At 41.9% G+C, this 26,706-nt stretch overlaps 1 protein-coding gene across 1 annotated transcript; it reads right to left on the bottom strand.

The window, feature by feature from the left end:
* Positions 1–4,814: 4,814 nt before the first annotated feature.
* lrig2 (leucine-rich repeats and immunoglobulin-like domains 2) lies at positions 4,815–26,411 on the bottom strand. The gene is made up of 18 exons (XM_033626533.2): positions 25,730–26,411; positions 24,010–24,084; positions 23,535–23,669; positions 22,557–22,700; positions 22,192–22,335; positions 21,767–21,910; positions 21,306–21,449; positions 17,489–17,569; positions 15,634–15,705; positions 15,362–15,430; positions 13,855–14,018; positions 13,152–13,463; positions 12,657–12,938; positions 11,901–12,341; positions 11,548–11,700; positions 10,829–10,969; positions 9,769–10,032; positions 4,815–5,683 (listed from the first exon to the last, which is right to left on the bottom strand). The coding sequence occupies exons 1-18, from the start codon at positions 25,915–25,917 to the stop codon at positions 5,451–5,453; spliced, it is 3,186 nt and encodes a 1,061-aa protein (XP_033482424.2). The 5' UTR covers positions 25,918–26,411; the 3' UTR covers positions 4,815–5,450.
* Positions 26,412–26,706: the final 295 nt, after the last annotated feature.

Here is a 26,706-nt window from a genome sequence, read left to right as displayed (position 1 = left end):
ATATGTAATCCCTCCAGCGTGTTCTGGGTCTGCCCTGGGGCCTCCTACCAGTGGGACGTGCCCGGAACACCTCTAACGAGAGGCGCCCAGGAGGCATCTTGATCAGATGCCCGAACCACCTCAACTGACCTCTTTTGACGCAAAGGAGCAGCGGCTCTACTCCGAGCTCCCTCTGGATGTCCAGGCTCCTTACCCTATCTCTAAGGCTGAGCCCAGCCACCCCTCAGAGGAAACTCATTTCCTCCGCTTGTGTCCACGATCTCATACTTTCAGTCGCTAGAGCTTGTGACCATAGGTGAGGGTTATGACATAGATGGATGTATAAAGTATTCACAGCCCTTCAGTTTTTCACATTTTATGTTGCAGCCTCATGCTGAAATTGTTTAATTTTCTACCTCATCAATCTACACTCTGAAGAGTAGTTTTGATTTTTTTTTTTTTTTTGCTTAACCTGAGAAAAAAGGAAAAACTAAAATCATATTGATGTAAGTATTCAGACCCTTTACCCAGTACTTAGCTGAAGTACCTTTGGCATCGATTACAGCCTCGAGTCTTCGGTATGACGTGACGAACTTTGCACACCTGGATTTGGGGATTTTCTGCTATTCTTCTCTAAAGATCCTCTCAAGCTTTGTCAGGTTGGATGGTGAACAGCAGCAGAGAGCCATTTACAGGTTTCTCTAGACATGATTGATCGGGTTCAAGTCAGAGCTCTGGCTGAGACACTTCAGGACATTCACAGTCCTGCTACATCTTGGCTGCTGAGAGTCAGTGTCCTGTTGGAGGGTGAGCCCAGTTTGCGGTCCTGAATGCTTTGGATCAAGTTTCTCATTTAAGATATCTCTGTACTTGGCTCTGTGCAGCTTTCCCTCAACTCTGATCAGGTCCCTCAGTTCCTGCTGCTGAAAAATCCCCCCACAGCATGATGCTGCCACCACCAGGCTTTACTGCTGGGATGGTACTGGGCGGATGATGAGCGGTGACTGGCTTCCTCCAGACATGACGCTTAGAAAAAACACTTCAATCTGGGCTTCATCAGACCAGAGAATCCTGTTTCTCACAGTCTGAGAGTCCTTTAGGTGCCTTCCTGGGTTCCTCAGTAAAGAGTGGCTTCCGTCTGGTCACTCTGCCATAAAGAGTGTTGGGTGTTGTTTGACCATCTGGAAGTTTCTCCCATCTCCACATATGATTTCTGAAGCTCAGCCAGAGTGACCAACAGATTCTTTAGTCTCTTACCAAGGCCCTTCTCCCCAGTTTGCTCATTTTGACGACTCCTACTACTCTAGTAAGAGTAGTGGTTGTTCCAAAAGTCTTTCATATTAGTTCAATCAGGACACACTTATTTTTATAGTAAAAATAGTATCTATTAACTCATGCACATAAGAATGAAAAATTGGATTGGGATTGGACCCCGTTTAGATGGTATGGTTTAAGGAGGGTGATGAATCCATAGTCAAATAGGGAACTCCCCAGGGTCTAGACACTGGTGGTGGTAGAGGTGGTGTAGATGTAGAGAAGATGGAGAAGTGCTGATGATCTGGATGAGTAGTGGAATGGGCCTTTGTTGAGCTTGCCCTGGACTCAGCTGAGTGACAGCAGTGGAGGAGAGACCAGATTTAAACTTTTGCTGTAGCATCCTCAATTGGCCGATAGAGATCATAGCAAAGTTTGATTGGGTAACTCCAAGAGTGAACACCCATAGTCAGCTGATTAGAAGAAGCAGTGGGAGTTGGAGAGAATTGTGAATGGATGAGCACAAAGAAAGTCTTTCTGATTGAACTTATGCAGAGCTTCATTATTATGGAGGCCACTGTGCTCTTGGGAACATTCAATGCAGCAGATTTTTTTCTGTAGCCTTCCCCAGATCTGTGCCCTGAAAAAATTTAACAACATTCAAGGGTCTGAATGCTTTCTGAATGCACTGTATATAATCGTAAATTAATTATGCTTGGGCTTTTGACAAACCAAACCCTTTGAATTTGTCACCTTGGACTCTGGAAGCTGCGATGAGCTATTTCCGCTACTTTGCAGGCATATTACAGACAAAACCAGATACGTATATTGACAGCATAACAGACAACGCAAGTAATCCTATGTCTACCCGAGAAGCATGATAAGAAAGACATCAACGTTCCAAACCAAATTATCAGAATTCATGTTTAATGTCAGAGTAATGGCTACGTAACAAAAAAGGCTCTTTAGACATGCTTTACAGAATGTACAGGTAAACAAGGTCCAAAAATACTATTGAAAACAAAATGCAAAACTTCAACAATACAAAAAAAAGCAGCATTGGATATTGCCAGAGCAGTTACTGCTAAACTTTGGTATAAAGTCATACAGGACGTTCAGAGAATAAAACAATACAAATGCACATTAAGTTATGCTGTGTTGGCAGAAAAATATTCAACAGTGAAGAGAAGTACGCCACCGTCCCTGACATGTAACTCCATTAGTGTGACTTATCACTGCGAGTTTTTATTTCAATTTCCTCAATCGCTCAGACGGGGCATAACATTGACCTTGGCCAAGAATCAGAGAACATGTAACAAGGATCTGCTTCTGCTGGAGCAGGGAGTGTGTCGAGAACTCATGAAATCATATTGGTTTTTGGTCTTGGGTTTGGTAATGTCAAATTCAGAGGAAGAGGCTTGGAATGTGTTCATCTGGTCAATAAAGCAGAGCGGACCACTGACAAAATTTAAAAAGTTAGAACCAAGACAGTGAATGAATGCATGAATTCACATCTGCACGTACCACTGAGATGTACCGATACACTATGTGCTGCTTAACACGTACATGTAGTCCATTTTGAGCAACTGTTGATAAAAAGGAACCATTAGTTTCAGCATTATTGATTTTTTTGTTATCCTCGTACACTCAATGTACCGAAGAGGAGAGAAGGAACATGAAAAATAATTTACTGGTCCAGACTAAAAGAGCAGAATGTAGCAGTACTCATGATCAACATAAATGACAATAACAAAAAGAAACTTTCAACTATCATTGTCACGAATCATTCCTGTGAAGAATGAGTATGATAAACTCTTAGTTGTCGCTTTATTAAGTACGCCTAGCTACAACTTCTGCAGTCTGATACAACTGAAATAAATCTAACCTTCATCAGGCCCAACAATTAGGATTGCCTAATGGCCCACAGCAAGTAAAATGCCACATTGGGCACATGGTTATTAGGATTAAACACACTGTTTCTGCCAGAGCTGATGATGGAAGCAGCTCAGGAGTGAGGAATCTCATGTCCTTTTCATCTCTGTTCAGAGTTGCACATGCGCAGTACCAATCAGACACTCAGGAGAAAGTAACGGCAGGTAAAGACAAAGTTTATGAGCTAAAGCGCAAGCAAGCGTTTCATTATCTTGGAAAGAAGAGTGTAGTTCGGTGGTGTTAAAGAATGGAGGCAAAACTCTATGGATTGTGCAGTTTGCCTAAAACTTGGAGCAAGGCAAGGAAATTGGGTTGTTTTCTGTGACATCGTTAAGTTAATAACCAAGAATAAATAAAACAATTAGTACAGGGGCAATTAAAAATTATTTCAGACAGGCAGATTTCTGACCCACTTGCTAGATCGGGGAACTGGAAAATCAAAACATAACTGATGAACCTTGCTTCATGAAGGTTGTAATGTCAATCATTTTGGAAGCAGCAGTTTGTGGTGCTCTTGAGCTGTACGACATTATACAGAGAAGTGTTTCTGGTACTTAGCCGACCCTCACTGATAAAAAAAAATGGGGGGGACAAAATAATAAAAGCACCTGTCAGTAGAATTTAATACAATTCAACAGCACCGTAAACTACATCCGCCGAACGAAATGATCATACAGTTGAGTAAACATCTCTCAAAAACTGAACTTTCGTGAGGGTTGATTTATTGCAGGATTGCTGTATCAGACTGCATTAGTTTTAGCCAGGTATACCTAGAGGCAATGGAGTGTAATTTGCTAAATATATTGAGCAAATATTAAGTTTTCTGAGAGTCACAAACAAAGCCAAACACATCTGAGCAACTCCGAAGTGCAATAATCAAGAGGATTTTTAAGGACAACTCATGACATTAAACCTGATTAAACAAAAACCACCTTCTTTTACATGGGAGGCGTTTCCATTTTCAGATAGATCAAAACTTCAGGATAGCGCTGGATCAATAAAAACGAATAAGCTTAAAGTTACTGCAGCTTCTGTCTCAAACCTCTCTGCAAATGAACTAGTAAGACATGGAATTTAATAGATTACTAGTCTTATGTACACATACATGTATAAAATAATACAATACATTCTCATTTTTCACAGTCCCAAGTGAAAACCTCGGCTTAATCAATATCTACGGAAGGATCGTGAACTTTGTTGAGACAAAACTGTGATGATAAACCCTCACAATGTAAAAACAGCATGCACACTGCATAATGAAGTTCACCACCGTTAAATTAAGTGCCTGTAAGATATGATAAAGGGGGGGAAACAAATCAGTGCATACTGTGTGTATCTAAGCCATAATGTCACCTGATCGAAGTTACTGAGAATGCTTGTTAAAAAGGCCATCCGATAGACAACCATTAGAAAGTAGCCAGCAAAACCATGATTGTCAGATGTGCAAATAAAGTACACGCTTTCTCCCCAAACTGCTTATCATCACAAAGACATAAAAATGAAGGAATTAGCGATTTCATTTGACATAAAACAGGATCAGATAAAGATGATATAGGATATATTCATATATATTCATAATATACACCACATTTTGGTGTCACTGTCTCTGGGATTTGCATGATACCAGATAGCATAGTTTTGAGTCAGTCGGGATGGCTGTGGGAATGTGGGACGCATGTTTTCAATGTTCTTTCTGATATTAACAACCACAAACTGCTGGTCAGGGAACTACTGTCATCTGTTTGAACCTCCTGTTTTCCCCACTTGGGAATAGGAGGTTTGTAATTTCTACCAAAGTCATGTAGGCTGCTCCAACAGGTGTCTGTACCAGGAATGATGAGACGAAACTGCCAGTGTGACGCGCACTGGCAAAAAAATTTCAGCCCCGCAGCAGCAGGGACGGAGGAGAGAGCTTGAAGAGACTCGACCATGTCTTGGCGTTATCTCATGGCAGCATCCGACATGGCTCTTTAAAGCATACATTCATAGCTTTCTCTAGAGAGAGAACAAAGAAGAGTGGAGGATGTAGGAGAAAAGGGTCCTGCAGAGGTGGAGGTGTCAAGGAGGAGGTCAATTTAATCACTGGTCCATTTTTCCAGCCTGACACAGCAGTCTCTCCACAGTGGAGAACGTTTGTATGTCCTCTTGAGTGAAAGGGGAATGTAAACATACAAGAGAGCATCTTTGGCAGAATGTGAGGAGTCTCTTTGGAGGTAGTGGGTGACAGGAGTAGGGGGGTGCAGCAACGAGGAGTCAGAGGCAGAACGTGGGAGGAGTGTAAGGACCTATGTGGGAGCAGGGTGCTCCTGAGGGTTAGTCCTATTAGAGGCACTTCTGTGGTCCTGTGTGCATTGGCTGGGAAAACAGTCAGCCTCTGCTTCACTCTGTTCCTCTGCCCCGTCGGCAGTGGAAGTCAGAGGTGGTGTCCTGTGTACTGTCACTGGGTGCTGGGACGCGCCTGGTTGGGGTTTCGAGGACGGGTCTTCCCCTTCGCCCCAGAATGACCTGCTAAGAGAATCTGCAAAGACAGTAAAACACAGTACTTAGACGCCTACGTATCTAACTGATTCCAAACCAGACACTTTATATATCAAGAAAAATTGCCAAATATTAACCATAACTTGAAAACCCTTATATTATGGAGTGTTTGTTAGACAAAACAAGCCGTATGAAGATGTTATTTTACACTCTTCAAACTTCTAACTAGGGCTGCCCCCTAATGGTCAACCAAATTAGTCAGCAAGACTTCGTTGGTCACTTAAGCCTAGTTCACATTACACAATTTTCACCGCTATTTTGACGCCACAGAGGATCTTGAGAGACACCTTGGGTCGGAGGTGAGTCGGCAGATAGTCTGCCACGACAAGTCTGAACAAGCCTACGGACAAGCCGTCCCCTCGTCTGCGACTGGGACTGGATATCTGGCATGCTAGAAAACTGAAGAAGGCTGACACGACTGACAAAGAGCATCGGCCGATGAGAGGCGGGAAATGTCCCACGTCAGCATGCAGGAGGACAGAAGAAATGCAAGGAGGACAAGCCAGCAAGCAACAACAACAATGGCAGTGTCCACAGGATCAGGAGCGGTCGGACATCCATGTTGACGCGTAAAGTTTAGCGCCGGGGAACTTCATAATATCCTGTTTTGTTCATGCGTGACAAACCGTAGTTTGGTGACGTTACTGCATTATCTGGGGCTCTGATGGCAAGGGCTAGGTGGAGAAATCTTGTGGTGTGCACACAGGTTGTAACGTAGTTGGCGAGACTCCTGCTGACAGAAACACACGTCGCTGGGTATGAACACTCAAAAGATTACGATAGTCTCCATGACTCAAAGACTGGTTGGCCAGTCGTGTAATGTGAACTCGCCTTAAGCTGACTTTTACACAGTTGTTTCTGATCTAATCCCAACAGACAATATAACATTAGCTGTAGTGTATAAGTACTACCACCACCTGAACAACCTTCATAACAAGCCTCTATATATCTGAACAAATCATATCTGGAAGATCAATCTCTAATAAATATATAAATAAATACACATCTCTTGTATTATATCACGTCATACCATGTTAATTTGTTACAGTCTCACCTCATCATAGACTATATAATATTTCTATTTTGCTATATTAATCCAGACAAGTATTGATCGAGAGCCTGCTCAGCTGCTGCTGCACAGCGTGGTACTGCAGCTGCACTGGGGAAGACCAGCACAATCTACAATGTGTGGTGAAGGCGGCTCAGCGAGTCAGTGAGACCACACTACCACCTCTGAAGAACATTTACACTGGCTGACTACAAAAGAAAGCCATAAAAGTCTCAAACCACCCTGGACATTGTCTGTTTGTGCTCTTCCCCTCTGGATGGAGGTGTAGGACAATAAAAACAGATCAAAGAAACTGAAAAAAGCGTCTTGCCAAGAGCTGTAACCTCTGTTACAACCCCTCCGCCCTCTACTGACTGCTGTGAACAATAACCACACCTACCCATCCACACACACACATTCATTACACACTACCACACTACACTGCAGTTTTACTGCATATAGAAGATGTTTGCTCATACCAGTCTATATGCTGCTACCTAACCACCGCTGTACCACCTAATGTACAGCTCAGTCACTTTGTCTCATTCTTAACACTTTGTGTATAATGGGGTTGCTACAGCTGAAGGCAAGTTGGATTTGAGATTTGTGACTCCACTTGGAATGATATTTAATTCAAATTTCACAATAACCAAAACAGTAGAAGAAAACATGACATCAATTCTGTAGGGGTCAGGAAAATTTTGGCTAAAAGTTATTTCGTTGCGGGGCGGAGGGAGGTTTAACAGAGCTTAAAGATAAACTGCTGTGCGTGTTTTTCACTCTGCATGTCAGATTCCACTGACTTAAATCCCACTGTGAGTTTTAAGACTTTTGGCAAAAAGTTCACCAAGCCTCGTATGCATTGCACCGGTTTGAGACATGCAGCAGAATCTTGGTCAGACAGCCAATTTTCATTGAATTTGAAATTCCCCATGTTGTCCAGGGTACACTGACAGCTAGCTACCAGAGAGTGGATACATCCCAGCCAAAAAACAAAATATTAGCGTTGTTGGTTTCGCTACCCAAATCTGTGTGACATTAATGTTCGAGGCATACGGTATATCAGTTAAGAAAAATGGATGTTACGAATTATTTTGAGATTTAACAACACACCATCAGAAAAAAAGAGTCATAAAATCCTACTTCCTGTGTCTTTGCATTTTAAAGACTTACGAACGATTGATTTAAGACATTTCACACCAACAGCCTCGTTATTAGATCCATGAATTCACTGCCTTTTCAGGCTTTTTAAAGTTCTGTGGGAACCCTGTATATATTTTGCTTGTCTGTATATTTGAATTATTTTGCTCGATTTTTATTTGCCTTATCTGTTTTCATTTGTTGAACTTTCATGCTGTGCACTAGGGCTGCAACTAATGATTATTTTCATTGTCGACTAATCTGTCGATTATTTCTTCAATTAGTTGACTAATCATTTTTTATCGAAAAATGTGTTAAAATGTTGAAAAATGTCGGCCTGTCTCTCCCAAACCCCCAAATTATGTCATCTAATGACGCCAAAGGGTTTTAGTTCATCGTCATGGGAGAGTGTGTAAAGCTGCCAATATCTGAGCATAAGAAGCTGCAGTAAGAGTATTTGGGGTACTTTTATAGAACTTTTCTATGAAAAATGACTCAAACCAATTAGTCGACGTCTAAAACAGTCACTGATTATTTTAATAGTCGATTAGTTACCGATTAGTCGACTAATCATTGCAGCCCTATTATGCACCACTTAAGAGCTGCTCAACAGATTTTAATTGTTCTTAGCACAATAAGACAATAACAGGTCAGGTCTACCAAAGCGTTCTTTCTGAGGGAATTTTTTTTCATTCTTTGCAATGGGAGTGCCCTGTCTCTACACTGACGTAGTAATATGTGTCTATTCTACGCTGAGTGCTGCAAGTTTGGCGTTTAGAGCACCGAGAGCTGAAAATTTTTACAACTTTGGGTAAAATGCTGCACTTGTCATTGTCACTTTTTAACAAGCCATTCAATCACAGTGGCGGAGGAGCAAACACCATGAAGACCAACCTTCACATCTTACATGTACAAGTGCTGAACAACAATGGAGGAGAAATATGTTAAAATACTGGATATATATTAATATCTGTTTCCTCTCATGAACCCACACAGACCAGCAGGCCTGTCCTCTCTGCCATCATGTTTCTTCCTGCTCTTTCTCGTCATCCAGAGCAAGTAAGCACTCTACCTTGCCTCAAAATTTTTACTTCCATGGATTTTCTGTATCATGGCAACCAGATGCAACCAAAGCATCTCAGCTGAAAAAACGCTGCACCTCAAGTGCTCTCAAGCCCCCCGCTGAGTGTTTCCTGAGGAGCGCCTGGTGTTTTCAGCTGGGAGAAAATGCTTCAGTCAACTCAATGCCTCAAGATCTATTCTGTCTCGACTTATTCTAGTGTACGCTGTTTAGATATATATCAGACTTGCAGCTACTCATCATACCGTGTTATATTAACTTGTAACTGTCTTTAATTGTCATGTATAGTTCATATTTCTACTTCTACTCTTGTGCAGTATGTATAGACATCTTATTTTATTTATTCTGGATATTTACTTCTCTATCTATCTGTACTCATGTCTGCCTTTGTGCTGCTGCAGTACCTGAACTCCCCCTCTGGGGATCATTGAAGGCTTATCTTATCTTAAATACAATCTTATGGGTTTACCAGTTCAGTGGGAAATCTCTCACCTGTAAAAAATGGCTTCAATAAATCAATGACCTCAGTGTTTGCACTGTATGTACTGTGTATAAGTCAAGCTACGAGTAAACTTGCCTGAGCATCTGCAAGATTTTTAACAGCCACAGAAACAGGAGAGGAAAATGTTTAAAGAATCATAGGTGGGGATTTTTTTTTCAGTAGCTGCAGGAGGGTAAAATTTCAGTGTGTTATCAAAAAACACCTCAGCAGGCAGGACATGATAGCTGGCACCTAGACAAAAGACGGTGTCACCACCTTGCTCTAATAGGTAAAATGTCTGTTTCCAAGTCTCACCATTAGCGTAGTGCTCCGGGGGAGTGTGGCTACTCAGCCTTTTGTCGTGTGAAGTGAGAAAGACGGAGGAGTTACTAATGAGGCTCTCCAGTGCCATGTCCTCGTGCTGGGCGTGCTCACTGAAGCTCTCCTTCAGGCCTGGCAGGGTCTTGTCCAGCGGATCGTCCTCCCCTAGGTAGGCGTAAGGGCAGTACTCCCGTGTGCGAGAGTAGATGTTGGCGTTGTCGTAGCAGTCGGAGCAGATGACCAATGGACCTGCACCACCTGGCAAGAACGAACACGGATCTTGGTCAGTGAAACTTTGTCTTTTATGCCTGGCTTTGAGGACACTTAATCATCTGACTACTTTCTATTATTCTCACCATATATCAATTAGATATGAGAGAATTGTAAAACTTGTATTCATTGAACTATTTCATAGCTTGTCTTTATTTTTCATTCACTTTCAAAAGTCATTTTTAAAACCTGGAATATCATTTTAAAATTAATTTTCTGTTTCACCCCGTAGGGAATCTGCATACAAAACATACTTTAAAGATAATTTTTATTCCAACATAACCAGGATGTAGAAACTGTTTATTGTCCTTCTCTTTTCAAATGCATTTTAACATTTTAGCTATTGTTTAAATGATCTTATCTCTTACTTTTGTGTATGAGAGATGCCATACAACTAAAGGTTATTATTTTTAGATGTGGGACGCTTGTGGGTACATCATGTGTCTATCATCATGTGCATCTACACTGGCACTGCTGCAACTGTGACTAGCATCCTGATGTGATTACTTACAGTGGTATACATTTTCTCTTATTTAATTAGCTTTAAAGTTGTATTAAAATATTTGCATATGTATGAAAAGACCATCTATATTACATCTTAATGTGAATACACCTACATAAATACAAGACAAGTTAAAAGGCCTAGTGAAAGGCAGAGATATCGTAGTTTCAAAATCCTTCAGACATGAACAACACTGTGCTGAACAATAAGAACGCAGAAAAAATCCACTCCTTTCAAGATAAATAAAAGCCACACAACTGCTTGTGTGTCGAGGACACTAACCTGTGGGGAGTCCAGCGAGTCCCTCGCGGGGCTCTCCGGGGTGGAAGCTGCTACGGCCAGTGAACAAAGAGCCAACCCTACAGTGCAGCATGCCATTCCCCTCAGTTTCCACCTCGCTGCCCGTGTCTCCGTAACACACACCTGGGACACACATGATAATTAGTCACTGTCTCGTTTCAGCAACGATCTAATCCAAAAACTCATAGACAGGAACCTAATGAGCATCGGAGTGTGCAAAACCTTTGAATCCTGAAAAGCAAATCTGTGAAGCTGTGTTTTATTTACAGACATTTATTCAAAGAAATTTAATATTTTTTTGTGAGTTTTTCCATGTGATGGTGCATCTTCATGTGTTTGATTTCTTGTGGTCACATAATTATCTTGTAATCGTTGTGATGTTGACGTAACAATCTTTGTACTCTTGTAATCACAATGCTTACATAACCCAACCCTATAGAGTGTCTAATGGTGAGAGCAGAGATTACCTTTCATGCGACAACTCTGTGTGCTTATGTTATGCAAGAGAACCATACTTGTAATGCCAAGAGCACGACATAATTATCTCGTCCTCATTATAACCCAATGCTTGTTATAGGTATTGCAAAATGATTATTCCTGACATTGAGAAAACAAAAAGCAAAACTATCCTCATCCAAAAGGTTTGTTTTATAGAGTCACACATGGTGGAATTTACCGAATTTAAAAGGATGATTACTCACCATCTGTGCCCTTATGGACGTATCCATTGGAGAGAGGAGGCATGAGCTGCTGGTGGCTGCCAGCCTCAGAGTTACTGTAGCCTTCCTGAGGCTCTGACAAAGTACCCTGAGAGGAGAGGTAGCTGGGGATGTCTGCTGGCAAATTCATCTCATCTGGAACAGACAGAGACACATTCTGTGAGCCGGTATTGAGTTCTGTGAAACAGTCTTATCCTCACAACAAAGTGCCAGCCCCAGAGACATATTTCAAGCCTTCCCAACAGCTGCCATTATGGGGGTGAAGCTAAGAAGCTAAGCTCAGATAAGGCACATTTATTGTATATCACAGATGGCTATGTGTTGAAACTGCTGACCTGTGTTGGTGATACTGTAGTCTTCACTTTTCCTGCGCATGTGATAAATGACGATGACCCAGACCAGCGAGGTTCCAACCACACAGCACACCACCACAATTACTACGATGCCCACAGTGGTCCAGCCGTCTTGGTCGTATCCCGTGCCAGTATCACAGTTGGGTGATGGCGAGACGCTCAGGTAGATGTGGCCGCGTTCTGTTCCCAGAGTATTGGACATGATGCAGGTGTATTTGCCAGCGTCAGCAGGGCCAGCATCAACTATGATGAGGAGCTGGTTGGCTGCAGCAAAGAAGTGGCGCTCGGTGAGCACCAGAGGCCCGTCCTCTTTGGTCCAGTTGAGACGAGGAGCTGGGCTGCCTCCGGCTATACACTGAAGCACGGCAGTTTCACCGCGGGCCACTGTTCTGTCTTCCAGCGGCCGCATGAAGGATGGGGTTTCTGGAAGAGGGGAGGATTCATTGATTTTTTTATTTAAAGGATTATCCCTGTGGCATTTGTGTCAATCTGTTCAAATGGGTGTGTATGAGGTCAAGAGACAGAAATATGACATAACAGCTGTGTCTGCGGAAATGATACAATAAGGTTTCCATTTACATCGATATTTGTTAAGACTGCAGAAGAGGGAACATAAAAACAAGCGTGTTATGAGCGACAGACATAAACAAGTAACCAATTTGAGCAGCGTGACTCAGCTGAGATGACCCAGCAGTGACACATCAGTTGTATACTTTGTTGATCAGGTAGGTGACTCACCCAGAACGGTGAGAGTGGCGTTTGCAGACAGGCTGCCAGCTGCGTTTTGAGCCGTACAGCTGTACACCCCCATGTCTTCTGTCTTCACGTTAGCAATAAAGAAGATGTCATCATCTGGCATCACATGCATCCTGCGCTCCCGGGCAGCAGGGAAGTCAGTGCCTCCATCCTTCTGCCAAGCAATCTGGGGTGATGGATGGCCTTCAGCAGCACACTCCAGCCTGGCCATAGTCCCAGTGCGGATCGTCAGATCCATGGGAGTCTTAAGGAAGGATGGCAGCTCTGGAGGATAAGAGGATAGAAAGCGTGGTCAAGGGTGGGACAGATATAAACTATAGATATATAATTAAATGAGCCAGACTCGGTGCATAGCATTTTGGCAAGCCCAGCACTTTATCGCTTAAAGAAAGTAAACGACCGCAGAGCAAGAGAAAAACATAAGAGCCTCAGTGACAATCATCAGTCACATTAATTGACAAAGGCACACATCCTCACCATTGACAGTGAGCTTGGCCCTGTTGGAGTAGTTGGAGCCAAAGTGATTGGAGACCACACACTGATAGCGCCCCTCATCAGTGAAGTTGACATTAAGGAGATGAAGCACAGTGGTGTAGATCAGCTCTCCTTCCTGGTACCGGGCATAGTTTTGCACTTCTGCATCATACAGTACCTCCCCGTCCTTCCGCCAAGCTGTGGTCATTGGCGAATCGCTGCTGCTGGACGCAACGCAGCTCAGAGTCACGTTGTTCCCTCTCAAGGCCACATACGTCTCTGGGTGAGTTGTGATATGAGGCTTGGGGAAATCATCTGTGGAGGACAGAAAGTGCAACACTCAGCGTTTTTCAAAGTTAGAAAATATTTTTAGAGCAGACCTCTTCACTGACATGTAAGATATTAGTTTGTGTTCAACATAAAATATGCCAATGCATGGTGTGTTTACCACGGTGTTACAGATGTGTGATGCAACTGTTTATGAAATTAAAGTATATGAAACCTGTGAATAAAACTTCCAGAGTGAAATAATGCGCTGTAGTGGTGAAACATAATTTACTAGACACTAAAGTGATTTCAAAACATCTCAAAATGAAAAATCTGTGCATTTTCCTGTCTCACACCAACAAACATTCTCCACTGTGCTGGCTGAAGAGTACCTATATTGGATGTAGTGGACCATTAAAAAAGAAAGAAAGGGACTGACCACAAACAAACTCTTCCGGGCTGATGGACAGGACATTGCGACCAAGCAGGCTGGCAGGATGAGCACAGACAGCGGAGACAGACTGCTGGAACTGGCTGTCAATCAGCCATGGCCCCAGCCACTGCATGTGGCAGTCACACAGCAGGCTGCTCGTGTTCAGGACACTGAGAACAGAAAGGTAATGAAGGAAACGCGAGGTGAGTCATTGCAAAATTTGTTGGAATCATTAAACTGCTGTAGAGATAAAATGAGGTGAACAAATGGGTATGAATTTTTGTGACTACTGGAACTATGATTCACCCTTTTAGAGAAGCAAACTTGGATTTACTTGCTTGAAATGAAGGTTCAATTTACCTGCCTTTATCTATTCTGACAACACACCAAGTGCTGCCTGAGTAACTAAGTGACAGTGAGCATGCAAGAGTAGCTGTATTTGTATTACACCAAATATCATAAAGGCAGACCTATAGTGTCTCTGTAACGAAGAGTGATGGATTTTTGCTAAATTTCTTATGATAAACTCCACACTAAGGCAATTGTTGCCACAGTAAAGACACACAAAAAAAACAATCCCTCTCTACAACCAAAAACACAAACAATGATAGATCATTTAATCATCTCAAAAGCATAACCACTTTCCAAGTCACACACCGGCGTTCTCATTTTCAAACCAGTCGGCAGGAGACAAATAAAAACATGGGAACTGAACAACAGGTGTGAAAGCAACCTTTAAATGATCTTAATAAAGACTGGAAAATAAATTAATTGCTTGCACTGCCTCCAGAACCATGTATTAATACACTTAATCCTAAAATAAATCTTAATAACCAGGGTGTAACCATTTTTTCCTCTTGCTAAGTTATCAAACAAAGCCACTTCGTCAACTCACCCAGCAAATAGTGCTATAATCTATTAAAGCAGCACTCATTAATAACAGGATATGACTACTGTCATGATACATCTTCTGAGTTTGACAGCTGCTGGGGCATTTCGTTAGCCACTACCTGAGAGACACTAACATGGGCTGAGCAGAACCTCAAAAAAGGCAAGAGACTTAACATTTCCACTGTCTGTCCTCACAGGCAGGAGACACAGCTGTCTTAATAAGGCACATGATGGTACTGCAACTCAAAAGCTGAGTCATACAAATCTCTGCTTGTCCAAATGAGCTTTTAAGTTTATGGTTTTGTTAAGACAACAATCTGATGACTTGGCAATTACATATATTTTTAAATGCTGTCATCAAAAATGGGGTGAAAGGCTCAAAAGCAAAGTTAAAGTGCTCCTATCCATTCACAGCATCCACTCGTCGTCTTTGTAAAACTGCATAATGGCAATTTAAAATGCTAATTATGTCCTTTAAATTGCAGTGTCACTTAAGCATTATAACTCCTTTTTAATGAAAGCAATATTGCTAAATCAGTCAAAGAAACAATAATAACACAGGGAAAAGCTGGCTTCCAAATGTGCTTATGAGAGCTGTAAGATTCATTTAGTGTCTACTCACAACACTTTGAGCTTCATATGGGACAACGCCTCAGGGTGTATCGACATGATGCCATTCTTGCTGAGGTCCCTGCAGCGTGGACAGAAATATGGATTAGACACACCTAATGTGATCAAAATGGCATCCCATTTCACAAGCAGAAGACAACAACAGCAGCACAGTGGTAAAAAAAGTCTCCTGCTATCTTTAATTATTCAATAATAACAAGAGTTCCTTCTGAGACACAAGTGTAACTGTGTGGAGCAACAAGGGCGTGCATCGGCTTTACTCACAGGTGCTCCAGCTCCTCCAGGCCCTCAAACGCTTTCTTAGTGATTGATTTGATTTTGTTCCGCTGAATGATTCTGTAAAATAAAACAGGAATAACATTTTTAATGTGATGTTCATTAAAGGTGTTGACACAAAACCTGCTCTAGGGTAACATTTTATTGAACACTGCATCAGAGGTTATTGTTAAAGCTGTAGTTGGTTAACTTTTATAAAAATAACTGTAATTTTTACTGAAACAGTCAAAACATCAACACAGTGCCACATGACAAAAAAAAATCATGTTCCTCTGCCTCCTCGCAGTCCTTCTAATAGCACTGGCTAGAATTTACCCACAAGTAAATGAAAACAATCAATCAGAAGGAGTCTCTAACACAGCTGTCAATCATGTCAATTACTGCTCCTGAACTGCGGTCAAACTGTCAAATTAGGCAGCGCTGATCAAATATGTTTGTGTCCCACCTGCCATGTTGACAACAGTAGAGCGAATGCAATACACGGCCTACCAGCAGAAACAACTGTCTCACATTACAGCTAACAAAACACTAAAATATAGCCCTGTTTCCACCGAGCAGTACAGTACGGTTCAGTTACGTTCTGTACCATCTCCCTTTTTGGTCCCCCCTCTGTTGGGATACCTAGCACACAGATCTGGTACTAAAAGGTAGAGCTGTGAACACTGCAGTCTGTTGATTGGTCAATCTTGCTCAGGGCTGAGTTGTTTTGAGGCTCATGTAATCCATGGGGAGAGACTCTCACTGCAATCTGTTCTATTTTGTTGTGAAAATATCGGCGTGCAGCCTCTGCTGTGGACGATAAACAAGGTGCAGACTTCCATCTGTGTCACCAGTAATGAGGAAATACAGAGAGTGCTGGATGGAGCAGTGAGTGACAACAATCCTGCCCACATTAAGAGTACTGTTTGTGGTGGAAAAGCCAGGGACTGCGCATCATGTCTGTCCAAAGGTACTATACCGGAAGTGTTCTGGGGAAACGGTCATATCACTGCTCGTGAACTGCTGTCAAACTATCAAAGTAGGCAGCACTAGCCAAATATCAATCAAGATTCGGTTACTGCACCTACCTTACCTAAAATGTTTTCAGACACATATTTTAGCGTACTGTTTAGCTGCAAAATGAGAGTGTTAGTGACCTGGCTGCCATGTTGAAAACAGTAGAGCAAGAACAATGCACTGCCTACCAGCAGAAGCAACGGTCTCATTTTACAGCTAAACAGTACACTAAAGCATCTGAGGCAAGAAATAGGCAATGCAGTTACAGAATCTTGATTCATATTTGATCAGCACTGCCTCATTTGACAGTTTGACTGCAGTTCACGAGCAGTGACTGACAGCTGCCTTAGTGACTGGTTGGCCCTGATGGTTGTTTTCTTTCAGCTGAGGTGGATGCCAGTAAAAGCCATTGGAAGCACAAGGAGGAGGAGGAATGTGACGTTTTTCACAGACTGTCTGTCTCTACATACTACAGTGTGGATATAATGACAGTTTCAGCAATCATGACAAAGTTATTTTCATAAAAGTTACCAACTGTAGCTTTAAGATGAAGTTGAGACATCTGAATAACCTTCCAATTCAAGTCTGAGTAAACAAGAGGAACAATTTCACAGCAAAATAAAACCTGTCAAGTACAAAAACACCTATCTGAACAAAGCTTCACATTATCAGGAGGCGTTTCTCACCAGAAAAGACGAATACAGCCAAATCTCTGGAACGCTGATTTAGAATTTTAATTGCACTGGCTGTATTTGTCTAAATGCAAGATAATTTGTCCTATAAATCAAATCAAACTCTGTCAATATTCCGATCTATCTGTATGGGTATATAATCTGAGAGTTCTTACAGCGTGTTCAGCTTCTTCATTCCATCAAACACACCAATGGAGTCTTCAATGGCCCAGGAGATTTCATTGTTGCGGATATCTCTGCAAAACAAAGGGTTACATTTTAGATATTAAACACATTCTACATTGACTGAAGATGTGATGACTCCTCCAGCAAAGTTTTTTAAAGACCACAGAGAGGACATATTAATCTCCACTGTGGTTGTCAGTAGCAGTGACTCTCAGTTAGGAGACTAACAATCTGAGACACCATGCTTCCACTGTGTGTTACAGTTCGCTGCTCCTGCTGTTCTGATGAGGGGAAATTAATTGGCTCTGTTTAACACTGGGACAGTTCATGGGTCCATTGGAAACACAGAGAGGCCTTGTGTTTACAGGATGGGTCATGGGCTCCTTTGTTTCTTTTTCCTCATGCCTGGCCACCTTTGAAAGAACTTCGGCACTCTCCGATTCCTCTCTCCCATGAAAGCTCCCAGGATAGTCAAGCTCCCGAATACGACCCTCTTTCTTGTTGCAGCTCAGTGGATTAGACGGAAGTCTGCGTGGCAAATAATGAGTTCACAACTTCCTCTCTTCTTCCACACATCTCATCTCACGGTATGAAGAAGAAAACGTAGTTGCTCAGTTAGGCTGATATTCTGAGCCTTAGTTACACAGTATTTTCAAAGCTTTTGTGGTGGTGTTAATGTGGTTCAGAACTGTCGTCTAATACTTTGCAACCACATACATTGTGTGAATAGAAAGGAGTAAAAGCAGCAGATTTATACCACTGTTGTACCAAGCAATGCATTATGTGGCACTGACATGAGGTGCGTAAGTGCAGGAGGACATTATTGTAAAGGATAACTCCCCTAACAGAGAGGTAAACAGTATTTATTAAACACCCAAGAAAGCATAATCCCAATTCCTCCCTGACAAAGCTGGAGCTGCTGTGTTATTTGTTGTTACGCTCAGTAGACACTGAAATGTTGAGCATATTGTATGTTGATATTATTTCATCCCTGCTTGATAAAATATTAAAAGGAAAACAAACTCAAATCCCAGACCAGGAGGAGTGCTGCTGCTCTACCCACACTGACAAAAGATATTACCAACCTTCACCTCTCGGCCTCTGGCTCAGCTACAGTGTGAAGGCCAGTCTACTCTCCCCCTGCACAATATTACAACAATCTTCTATACAGTACATGGTTCACATGAAAGACCTGAACTCGGCACTAACACTATATTGCCTCTCCTCTCAAATATTCTATTTAGAAATGTATGCTTAGGGCCCTATTCAATCCGTTATGAGTTTCTCCGGATGTTTTTCCATTCTTATTTATTTACCAAATTCTGTTTTCTGTTTATTTTTTCTGAATTCCATTTTTCAATTTAAGTACATTTTGTCATCAGAAAGAGTCTAATCAGGTCGTGGATTAATACATTTTGACAATTCAATAGCAAAAGATTCCAAAATTAATGGATATCAATGAATTTTATGTAACACATTTAAGGGGCCTCTTTCACATGACTGCAGGGTCGTCGATCACTGTAAGGCTTTTTTTCCAGCTACTCAACTTCAAAGAATATTGTAGGCCTTACTTTCCCTCGCAATTTAGTGGGATTTCTACGTAATCGTGTGTGTCCTGGGCCATTTCACTGCATTTACAGGTCAGTATAAGGGTTCACTTCAAATTTAGTTCCACACTGGCTGCGAGGGGAAAGCGCACGCTAAAGCTGACCTGGCAATTAGCAGGCTGCAGCACCAAAAGGTCACCGGAAGAGTCCAGACAGAAAGGTCAGGTCTTGAATGGGGAGAGGCCCCACTGTTCAGGTACAAGGCCAGCAAGAGGGAGAGGTAAGAACTGGTGGTTTCCAAGGTGACAAGGATAACAAATGGGCACTATATAATCAAGACCATAGCACAGGGACAGCAAGGGAGCTGGACACCATGGGAGGGCGTCGTCAGCAGAAACATGAGCATGGTAAACCAGTGAATGACCCCACAGGCATGGCTCAGCTTCCACGTCTGGGCAACATACAACACACCTCCCTGCCCATTGAACCTACACCTGTGGTCTGGCCAGGAAGACTGCTGCCCCCCCCTCCCCGCAGCAGTTCAAAATACAAATCTCCAGCACAACCTGTCAGGCTGCAAGGTTGTGCTGTCCCAAGGGTGCAACAGGTGACGACACATCCAAGTCCTAAGAAGACTGGCTGAGGTTTTGGAAAGGCGCAGACAGGACTTGAGCAGACGCCATCCTTCACCAGCAAGCCACCAAATACAGTCTGCCTGAGAAAGCAGGGGCAATACAAGTGCTACACCATAAGCCACATCTAGAGTAGTTCCCACCACCCTGGACTGGAGTGTAAGAGTCGATCTCGGCAGGAAGCTCTGGCTCCCTGGTGAGATCTCCAACAAAAGCCTTAGACCAAACACAGTGTTGTGGTCTAGCAGTGCCAAGACCACGCTCCTCACTGAGCTGACTGTCCCTTGAGAGAAGGGAATGGAGTCTGCCTCAAAGAGGCAGAGGCTGAAATACTCTGATCTCACAGAGGAGCGCAAGTGGGCATCTACCCTACCCAGCTGTCCACATCCTGAAGGAAATGGGGGTAACAGGAGCAAGCCAGCGGAAGGCCCTGAAATACCTAGCCGAAGAAGCAGAGAAAAGCAGCTCTTGGCTCTAGCTCAAGAGAGGAGATAAGCACTAGGGTAACACCTAGCACATGGGCTAGCTGCACAGGGGGCAGGGAGACGTGTCTGCCGCTGCCCCACCACCAGGAGACATTTGGGTTTTCAAGAGGTGAAACACTGAAGATCGGAGGTACCTAACTGACATCCCTGCAGCTGACCCACAGGCACTGGAAGAGGTGTGACAGGCAGTAATGCCACAGCAGGCTAACATCTACCTGTGCAATCAAAAAATCAGTTGGCAATTTGACCACAGAGATGCAAGTGATGGCTGGCTTGATGCAGAAACATCAAACGCTGCCTCAGGACCACCTGAGAGGCACAGGATTTGACCTAACTTGGCTAATCAAGAAAAGGTCTGCAGTCAAGCTGGCGTCAGCAGTCAGTCGCATCTTCGTGGCCAGACGCTAAACTCGAGGAGCACAGAGCACAGCGGAGTCTCTGCAACAGCTGACCCCCTGTGTCAGCCACCCTGCCAGTGTGTGTGGAGGAGCTGAGTCCCACCTTCTGTGAAACTCCAACACAGAGAGCATATTTTTTTAATTAAACTCTGTGTTTCCATATGTGTTTTCATTGTCATGGAAATCATAAGGCCCCTATGTGCTTTCACATGTTTGCACATAGTAATAAAGCTTCAACTGCTTTAAAATTTCAAGTGAGACACCTATGCTTGCTTCTCCTGTGAGTGAGCAGAACTCAGAATTTTTCAGGTTTGAACTGATCTGAAATCAGCATGATGCTCGCAGTGAATGGTAGGGCAGAAGACACAAAACCAAGAGAACAGGATTATACAGAAATTACACACTGGGTGGTTTGATCTAAAACTAAACAGACAACTAATGACAATCAGGATTAGAACGCAACACAGACTGTATTAGAGGACGCAGACTTAAAATACTGGCAAGCTCTACTGTTATTTCTCTAAACTACTTAGGATTACTTGGGAAATGTGTTCAAGACAGGACTAGAACTACACATGAAGAGTGAAACAAACCACAGACCTACTGTTGTCAGCAGCCTTCATGAGAATGCAGAGCCAAGAACACGTCAGGAGCGTTATATTTCGCATACTGCACTTAATCACACTTGTTAGATAGAACAGGTAACAGATATTTCAGATGGATTTCTTTAAGGTGAAGCACTTACAGGGTGCGTAGACTTGCCAGGCCACTGAACACTCCCTCTCCCAAATGGCTGATGGAGTTTTCTCCGAGGTTCAGGCTCTCCAGGAGACCTAATCCTATGAACGCCGTCTCTTCAAGTCTAGTCAGATGATTGAAGGACAAGTCCCTGCACAAAACAACCACAAATATGAGAGAGATTAGTTAAAACCATTTCCTTAACACCATCGTGTGTGTTAATTCGACTCCACATTAAAGAATGATTATCTAAACTGAGGCATTTCCACAAAATTGCTACAAACATATGCAGTACATCCACCGGAGGCAAAACAGCACTGAATCAGCTCCAGACACCCAAAAGTACTGCAGCAAGATAACAGTAACTCCTCTGAGCACACAGAATGAATTTCAGAGCCCGGGGCTGATGAAAGAAAGTGGGGACTCTTAGCTGCGTGGGGATTTTAGCTAGGAAGCAAACACACTCACAGTTCCTCCAGCTTTTGGCAAAACTCCCAGGCGTCTGGTCGGATGATGCCGACAGCATTCTGGCTGACCCGCAGGATACGCAGCATGCGCAGCCCGTACAGCCAGCCTTTGTTGACCTCTGTTAGGTTGTTGTGCTCCAGCTCTCTGAGACACAGATGGGATAAACAAAATGGCATCAACAAAAAACTATAATTTTTAGAATTTATTGATAAATCTGCCAGGAAGATTTTGGCAGAAATGGGCCACAAAATTTCAAAACAGACATAAGAAAAATACAGTAAAAAGCAAATATTTCCCACCAATATTTGTGCAATTACCAAGCTCATTATGGTGACTTTAAAAAGAGCTACACTTTAGTGTTCCACAGTTGCTCATGAACCTGCTCTTTAATGTCACTTTAAAGACGTCCACAGCAATGTACTTACAGTTCTTCAATGTTGTTGAGTCCAAAAAAGGCTCCATCCATGAGCTTCGTGATGCCATTCCTTTGCATCTTCAGTGACCTCAGAGAGTCCATCCCTTTGAATGTCAAACTGTCCACTATCTTGATCTTGTTGCGCTTCATTTCACTAAAACGAGAGCGAGGGCCAGCTTTCATCAACAAAGTACATTATACCAAAAGCTGGATATAGTCCACTGGATTTTTTAAAAAAAATTGGATTTACATTAAATTCAGCCAGCTATTTAAGTACGAGTTGTTACAGCTGTATTAAAATCCAGATTTGTCTGCCAACTATCAACCGTTAAATTCTTGACAAATTATTTCAGTTTTACATTATGCGATACTTACAGAAACTGAAGCTGTGGAAGTTTGAAGACTTTGGATGGCAGCACAACTAATCTGTTCCTGTTCAGCTTCAGCACCAGCAGGGAGCTGGAGATGTTTTCAAAGCAGCCGGGCTCGAGGACACTGATCTTGTTATTACTCAAATTCCTTTGAGAAAAGGCGAGAGGAGAACAGAGACATTAGTGCCAAAATCATCACAGGGAAGATTGTTGGCTCTTTAGTTACATCTACTATATGTGAATATCCACTGGAGGAGGCACTGCAGCTGTTCTACAAAAAGATGCTTCTTTACCGACAATGAAATGATCAAAACAAGGTGTCTTTTGTGCTCTGACTTGATTTGTGTACTTGAAATGTCTTGCACTGTGCGGTACTGCTTTGCTTTAATATATTCTCTGTAATACCTTGTACAGCCATTACTGCTTTGTCATCTTGAGTTTGTATTATTCAGATCCCGCTCTCCATTTTTATACCATTAATGTCTCTACGATTGTAAGCTGCTTTAGTGTCTTTGTAATTATATTAGATTGGATCCTAGATGTTTTCTATTGTTAAAATTCAATGCTTGTGCAGTACTGTGCATCCTTGGCAGATATATGCATTTTGAGTGCTTCCTAGTTTTATTTTCTTTAACCTTCAGCTTGTTTGTGCTCTGAGCCTCTTTTTGTTGAGGGATAAGTCTGGATGCATTGTTTGTGAGAGGTTTATGTCTTTCTCTTTTGCCTAATACTGTTTGTGTTTATGCCTGGATGATATTATGTATTGTGCTGTTGGATCATGGTGGGTTGCTGTATCACAATGTTTGGTTTGTTATTGGTTAATGTGTCTGAATCATCCCATAAAAGATAGGTCATGTAAGTGTCCACACACGAAAATAAAATATTCATTCATTCAGTGTATTGTCAGGCTATTCTTGCAGGCAATTTCACCTGACCTTCCTTGATAAAGAAAAAAAAAGGTTATATATGGGTGATTACTTACAGATATTTCAGCTGCATGGAAGGGAAGGATCCAACTCTGAGCTCGGAGATGGAGTTGGATGTCAGGTCTAGTGTCTCCAAGGAAATGTATGGCTGCAGCTGAAGCATTGAAAGCTCTGAGATCCGATTGTGGACTCTGAATCGTGTAAAAAATATGACATGTATTAGTTTCAAATCATAACAACACAGAGTACTATGACATACTACGTCTATGGTACACTCAAATCACACCAACATTGTGAAAAACTCACATCGGGTACTGAGTCACAAAAGACAATATCTAACAGTACCAATGTTTCTGGTTTAGTATATTTGTAGACATGACATAAAGACTTTTTTCTTTGGGAAAAGCATGTAAAGAAACAAAGACCTGGAGGAGTTATACATTTACATAAAGAAATTCAAGGCTTATTTTAAATATTTACTTTGGTAGAGACAGGAGAGGCTAGAAAACCTGAAGGGGATTCTATACTCACAATGACAGCGACGTGATGTTTGAGGAAACGTCTCCGAGAAAAGGAAGAACAGTCAACTCATTGTGATTCATAGTGCTGAAATGAAATTCAACAAAATATTAGCTTCATATTAAAAAAGACTGCAGAGTAAATCAGCTGAGGAATAACTGAAATAGAAACACTAAATCATCACCTCATGGATTGCATAACTCCTCACAAAATGTTCTAGAAATTCTGCGAAATTTAATCAGGTTCACCGCAGCTTGATTCATCCATCAAACAGCCCAGCATTAATTACTATCACTGAGATTGTTATAATGTTCAGTATTTGTTTAAACAATAGTAGAAGTGATGGTTAGCTTAAGTCACGTAGGAGACTGTAATCTTGATGCTGTTGGACTGTATTTCATTGAGAGACTTTTTTATTATATTAATTAGGTGCAAATATTGGAAAGAATACAATACAAATTAACAGCACCACAAATTACGACCCCTAAAGTGACTATAAACGTGAGTAAACACCTCTCTAGACTGGTTTAAAAATAATTAAATGAATGCTATAAAGTTATAACCTTCATGAAAGATATAACAAGACATGGTCTTGTTTCTAAATTGCAATACAGGATCACAATCTACTGACAATGCTCTCAAACGTATATGTCTTGTTGGCAAATATAACATCCATAAGCCTAGAGTGTTTCAGATTACACCAATTATATGTTTGTTTTATGTTGAACTACAATCTTTCTTTGACTCTATTTCTAAGATAACAACTACAGATGCACAATAATTTGGGACGCCATCGGTATCGGCCAATATCAACTTTAAAATGAACTATTAGAATCAGCCTACATGCTTATTTATTTTATTCTGCACAATGAATGAATATTACACACATTAAAAAGCAATTTATTTCATGTCTCAATCAGCTTGTGGGCCATCACGATAAGAGTATGCTACATAATATGATGTTAATTCCACTACAGACTTAATAATTGGTAAAATTAGGTGGGGAAAAAAGTGGATTTATCAATATTGGTTATCAGCCAAATAAATTGTTATATATCGGCATAGCTGCAAAAAATCCAATACTGTGCATCCCTAATAAAAATGAACAAGGAAGCTATTATGACCTCTCAAATAATTGTTAAAATCATATCTAATAAAGACAAATATGGTGTATTATATCCAGGTTTTCATGAATTCATACAATGCAACGTATACTTTAAATTTTGTTTTGTGAAGTGATAATTTTTCAGTGTTATAAAATGAAATATGTATCTGTACAATGTACTATAATATTCACAATGATCAATAATATAAATAAGTAAAAACCAACCCTTCATGAAGGTGGACATATTGCAGGTCTGTTGTATTTGACTGCATTGTGTTCAGCTAGGTAAACTGCGTGACAACTGAATATAAGTTGTGTTAGATTTACATATCACTTACAGTTTCTAGAGACTACTGGATAAGTTGGTTTGGATGTGATGACCATGCTTTTTAATCTGTTCCACTGATGCCTTTGTTATCAAAATAAGGTCATTAACCTATGTCCTAAAACAGATCATATCATAAAGAAATTTCTGTGGGTAAGATCCTATCGACTTGGAGTCAAGTGGCTACAAGAGGCTACATCTAATGTGGTTTACTGGTATGTTATGGCACACTCCTTGGTTGAATAACAAATCAGTGTAGTGGATTCAGTGCAGGACAAACTTCAACACTCTTGTGTACTTACACTTGGGTTATCCCATCTGGTGGGTCCACAGGAGCTGAGGACAGCCTCTTCCTGTTGCAGTCCAGAATCTGGACCTCATCCTGCCCTTTAGAACAAGAGCAAGGAGTGGGACAAGACTCCAGAGCCCAGGCACTCAAACTCAGCAGCATGAAGACAAGGGCCGAAGGAATGGGCCAACCCTCCGCCATTTTAAATGTCTTCCTACTGAGGGCTACGTAGCTACGTGGCTAACTCGCTAAACTGGCACGTTAACTGTTACAAACCACCATTAAATCGTTCCTGCAATTTGATATCAATCAAGCGAATACATGCTTTAGGTTGATAGTGCTGTGATGCCAGGCGGAGCCCTAAAATATGTTTTTTCCCAACTTGCGTGAGGCATCCCAGCAAAGATTTCTCCCCTTCTTCGCAGTGCCTGGAATTCCTTCCGCTCCAATCTGGACAGTGGACACCCTCCCGGAGTAGCTAATGCTAGCTCAACGCTGAGCTGGCTCGGTCCCGCAAATACGCCACTTTTCACCCTGCGACATCGGTTTAACTCCACTCTTGGTTGGCGCTTGACAACATTAAGCCATGTGTAATAGTATCTTTGCTTCACCCGGGATGTTTACAACAAATTTCCTCCTTCTTTCCGTCCCGCAAGAACAACAAAGCGCCTTGAGTTGATGACACACAATATCCCAGATCCCGCCCCTTTCCAGCAAGTTTACAGCTCTCCTATTGGTCCGTATTCAAGCCTGTCAAAAAAATGCCACAATCTGATTGGACCGCAGGCCAATATGTTTTCGTGGTGGCCTCTACTGTAAGTTTTTCAGAGCTGCCCTGGTATGAATTATTATTTTACATCCTTGTGGTCGTTTGTGACAATATCCGCTCCATGCCTTATGAGAGTTTCAAATTTAAAATAGCATGGCGTCAGAATAGTCGTGCCACACAATCTCACATGTGAAAAAAACACATTTAATTTATTTTTATCA

The sequence above is a fragment of the Epinephelus lanceolatus genome, chromosome 1 (assembly GCF_041903045.1).
Source record: "Epinephelus lanceolatus isolate andai-2023 chromosome 1, ASM4190304v1, whole genome shotgun sequence".
Lineage (NCBI taxonomy): Eukaryota > Metazoa > Chordata > Actinopteri > Perciformes > Serranidae > Epinephelus > Epinephelus lanceolatus.
The sequence above is the reverse complement of the archived record's forward strand: the minus strand, read 5'-3'. Positions and strand labels throughout refer to the sequence as shown.

What these genes read in the sequence shown, in the direction of transcription:
- lrig2 (XM_033626533.2), bottom strand. Translation starts at nt 25,917, where the DNA reads ATGGCGGAGGGTTGGCCCATTCCTTCGGCCCTTGTCTTCATGCTGCTG. An exon ending in AACATCACGTCGCTGTCATT is followed by an intron (nt 23,670 to 24,009) that starts GTGAGTATAGAA and finishes TACACGATTCAG; the next exon opens with AGTCCACAATCGGATCTCAG. An exon ending in ATGAAGAAGCTGAACACGCT is followed by an intron (nt 15,706 to 17,488) that starts GTAAGAACTCTC and finishes TTTATTTTACAG; the next exon opens with AATCATTCAGCGGAACAAAA.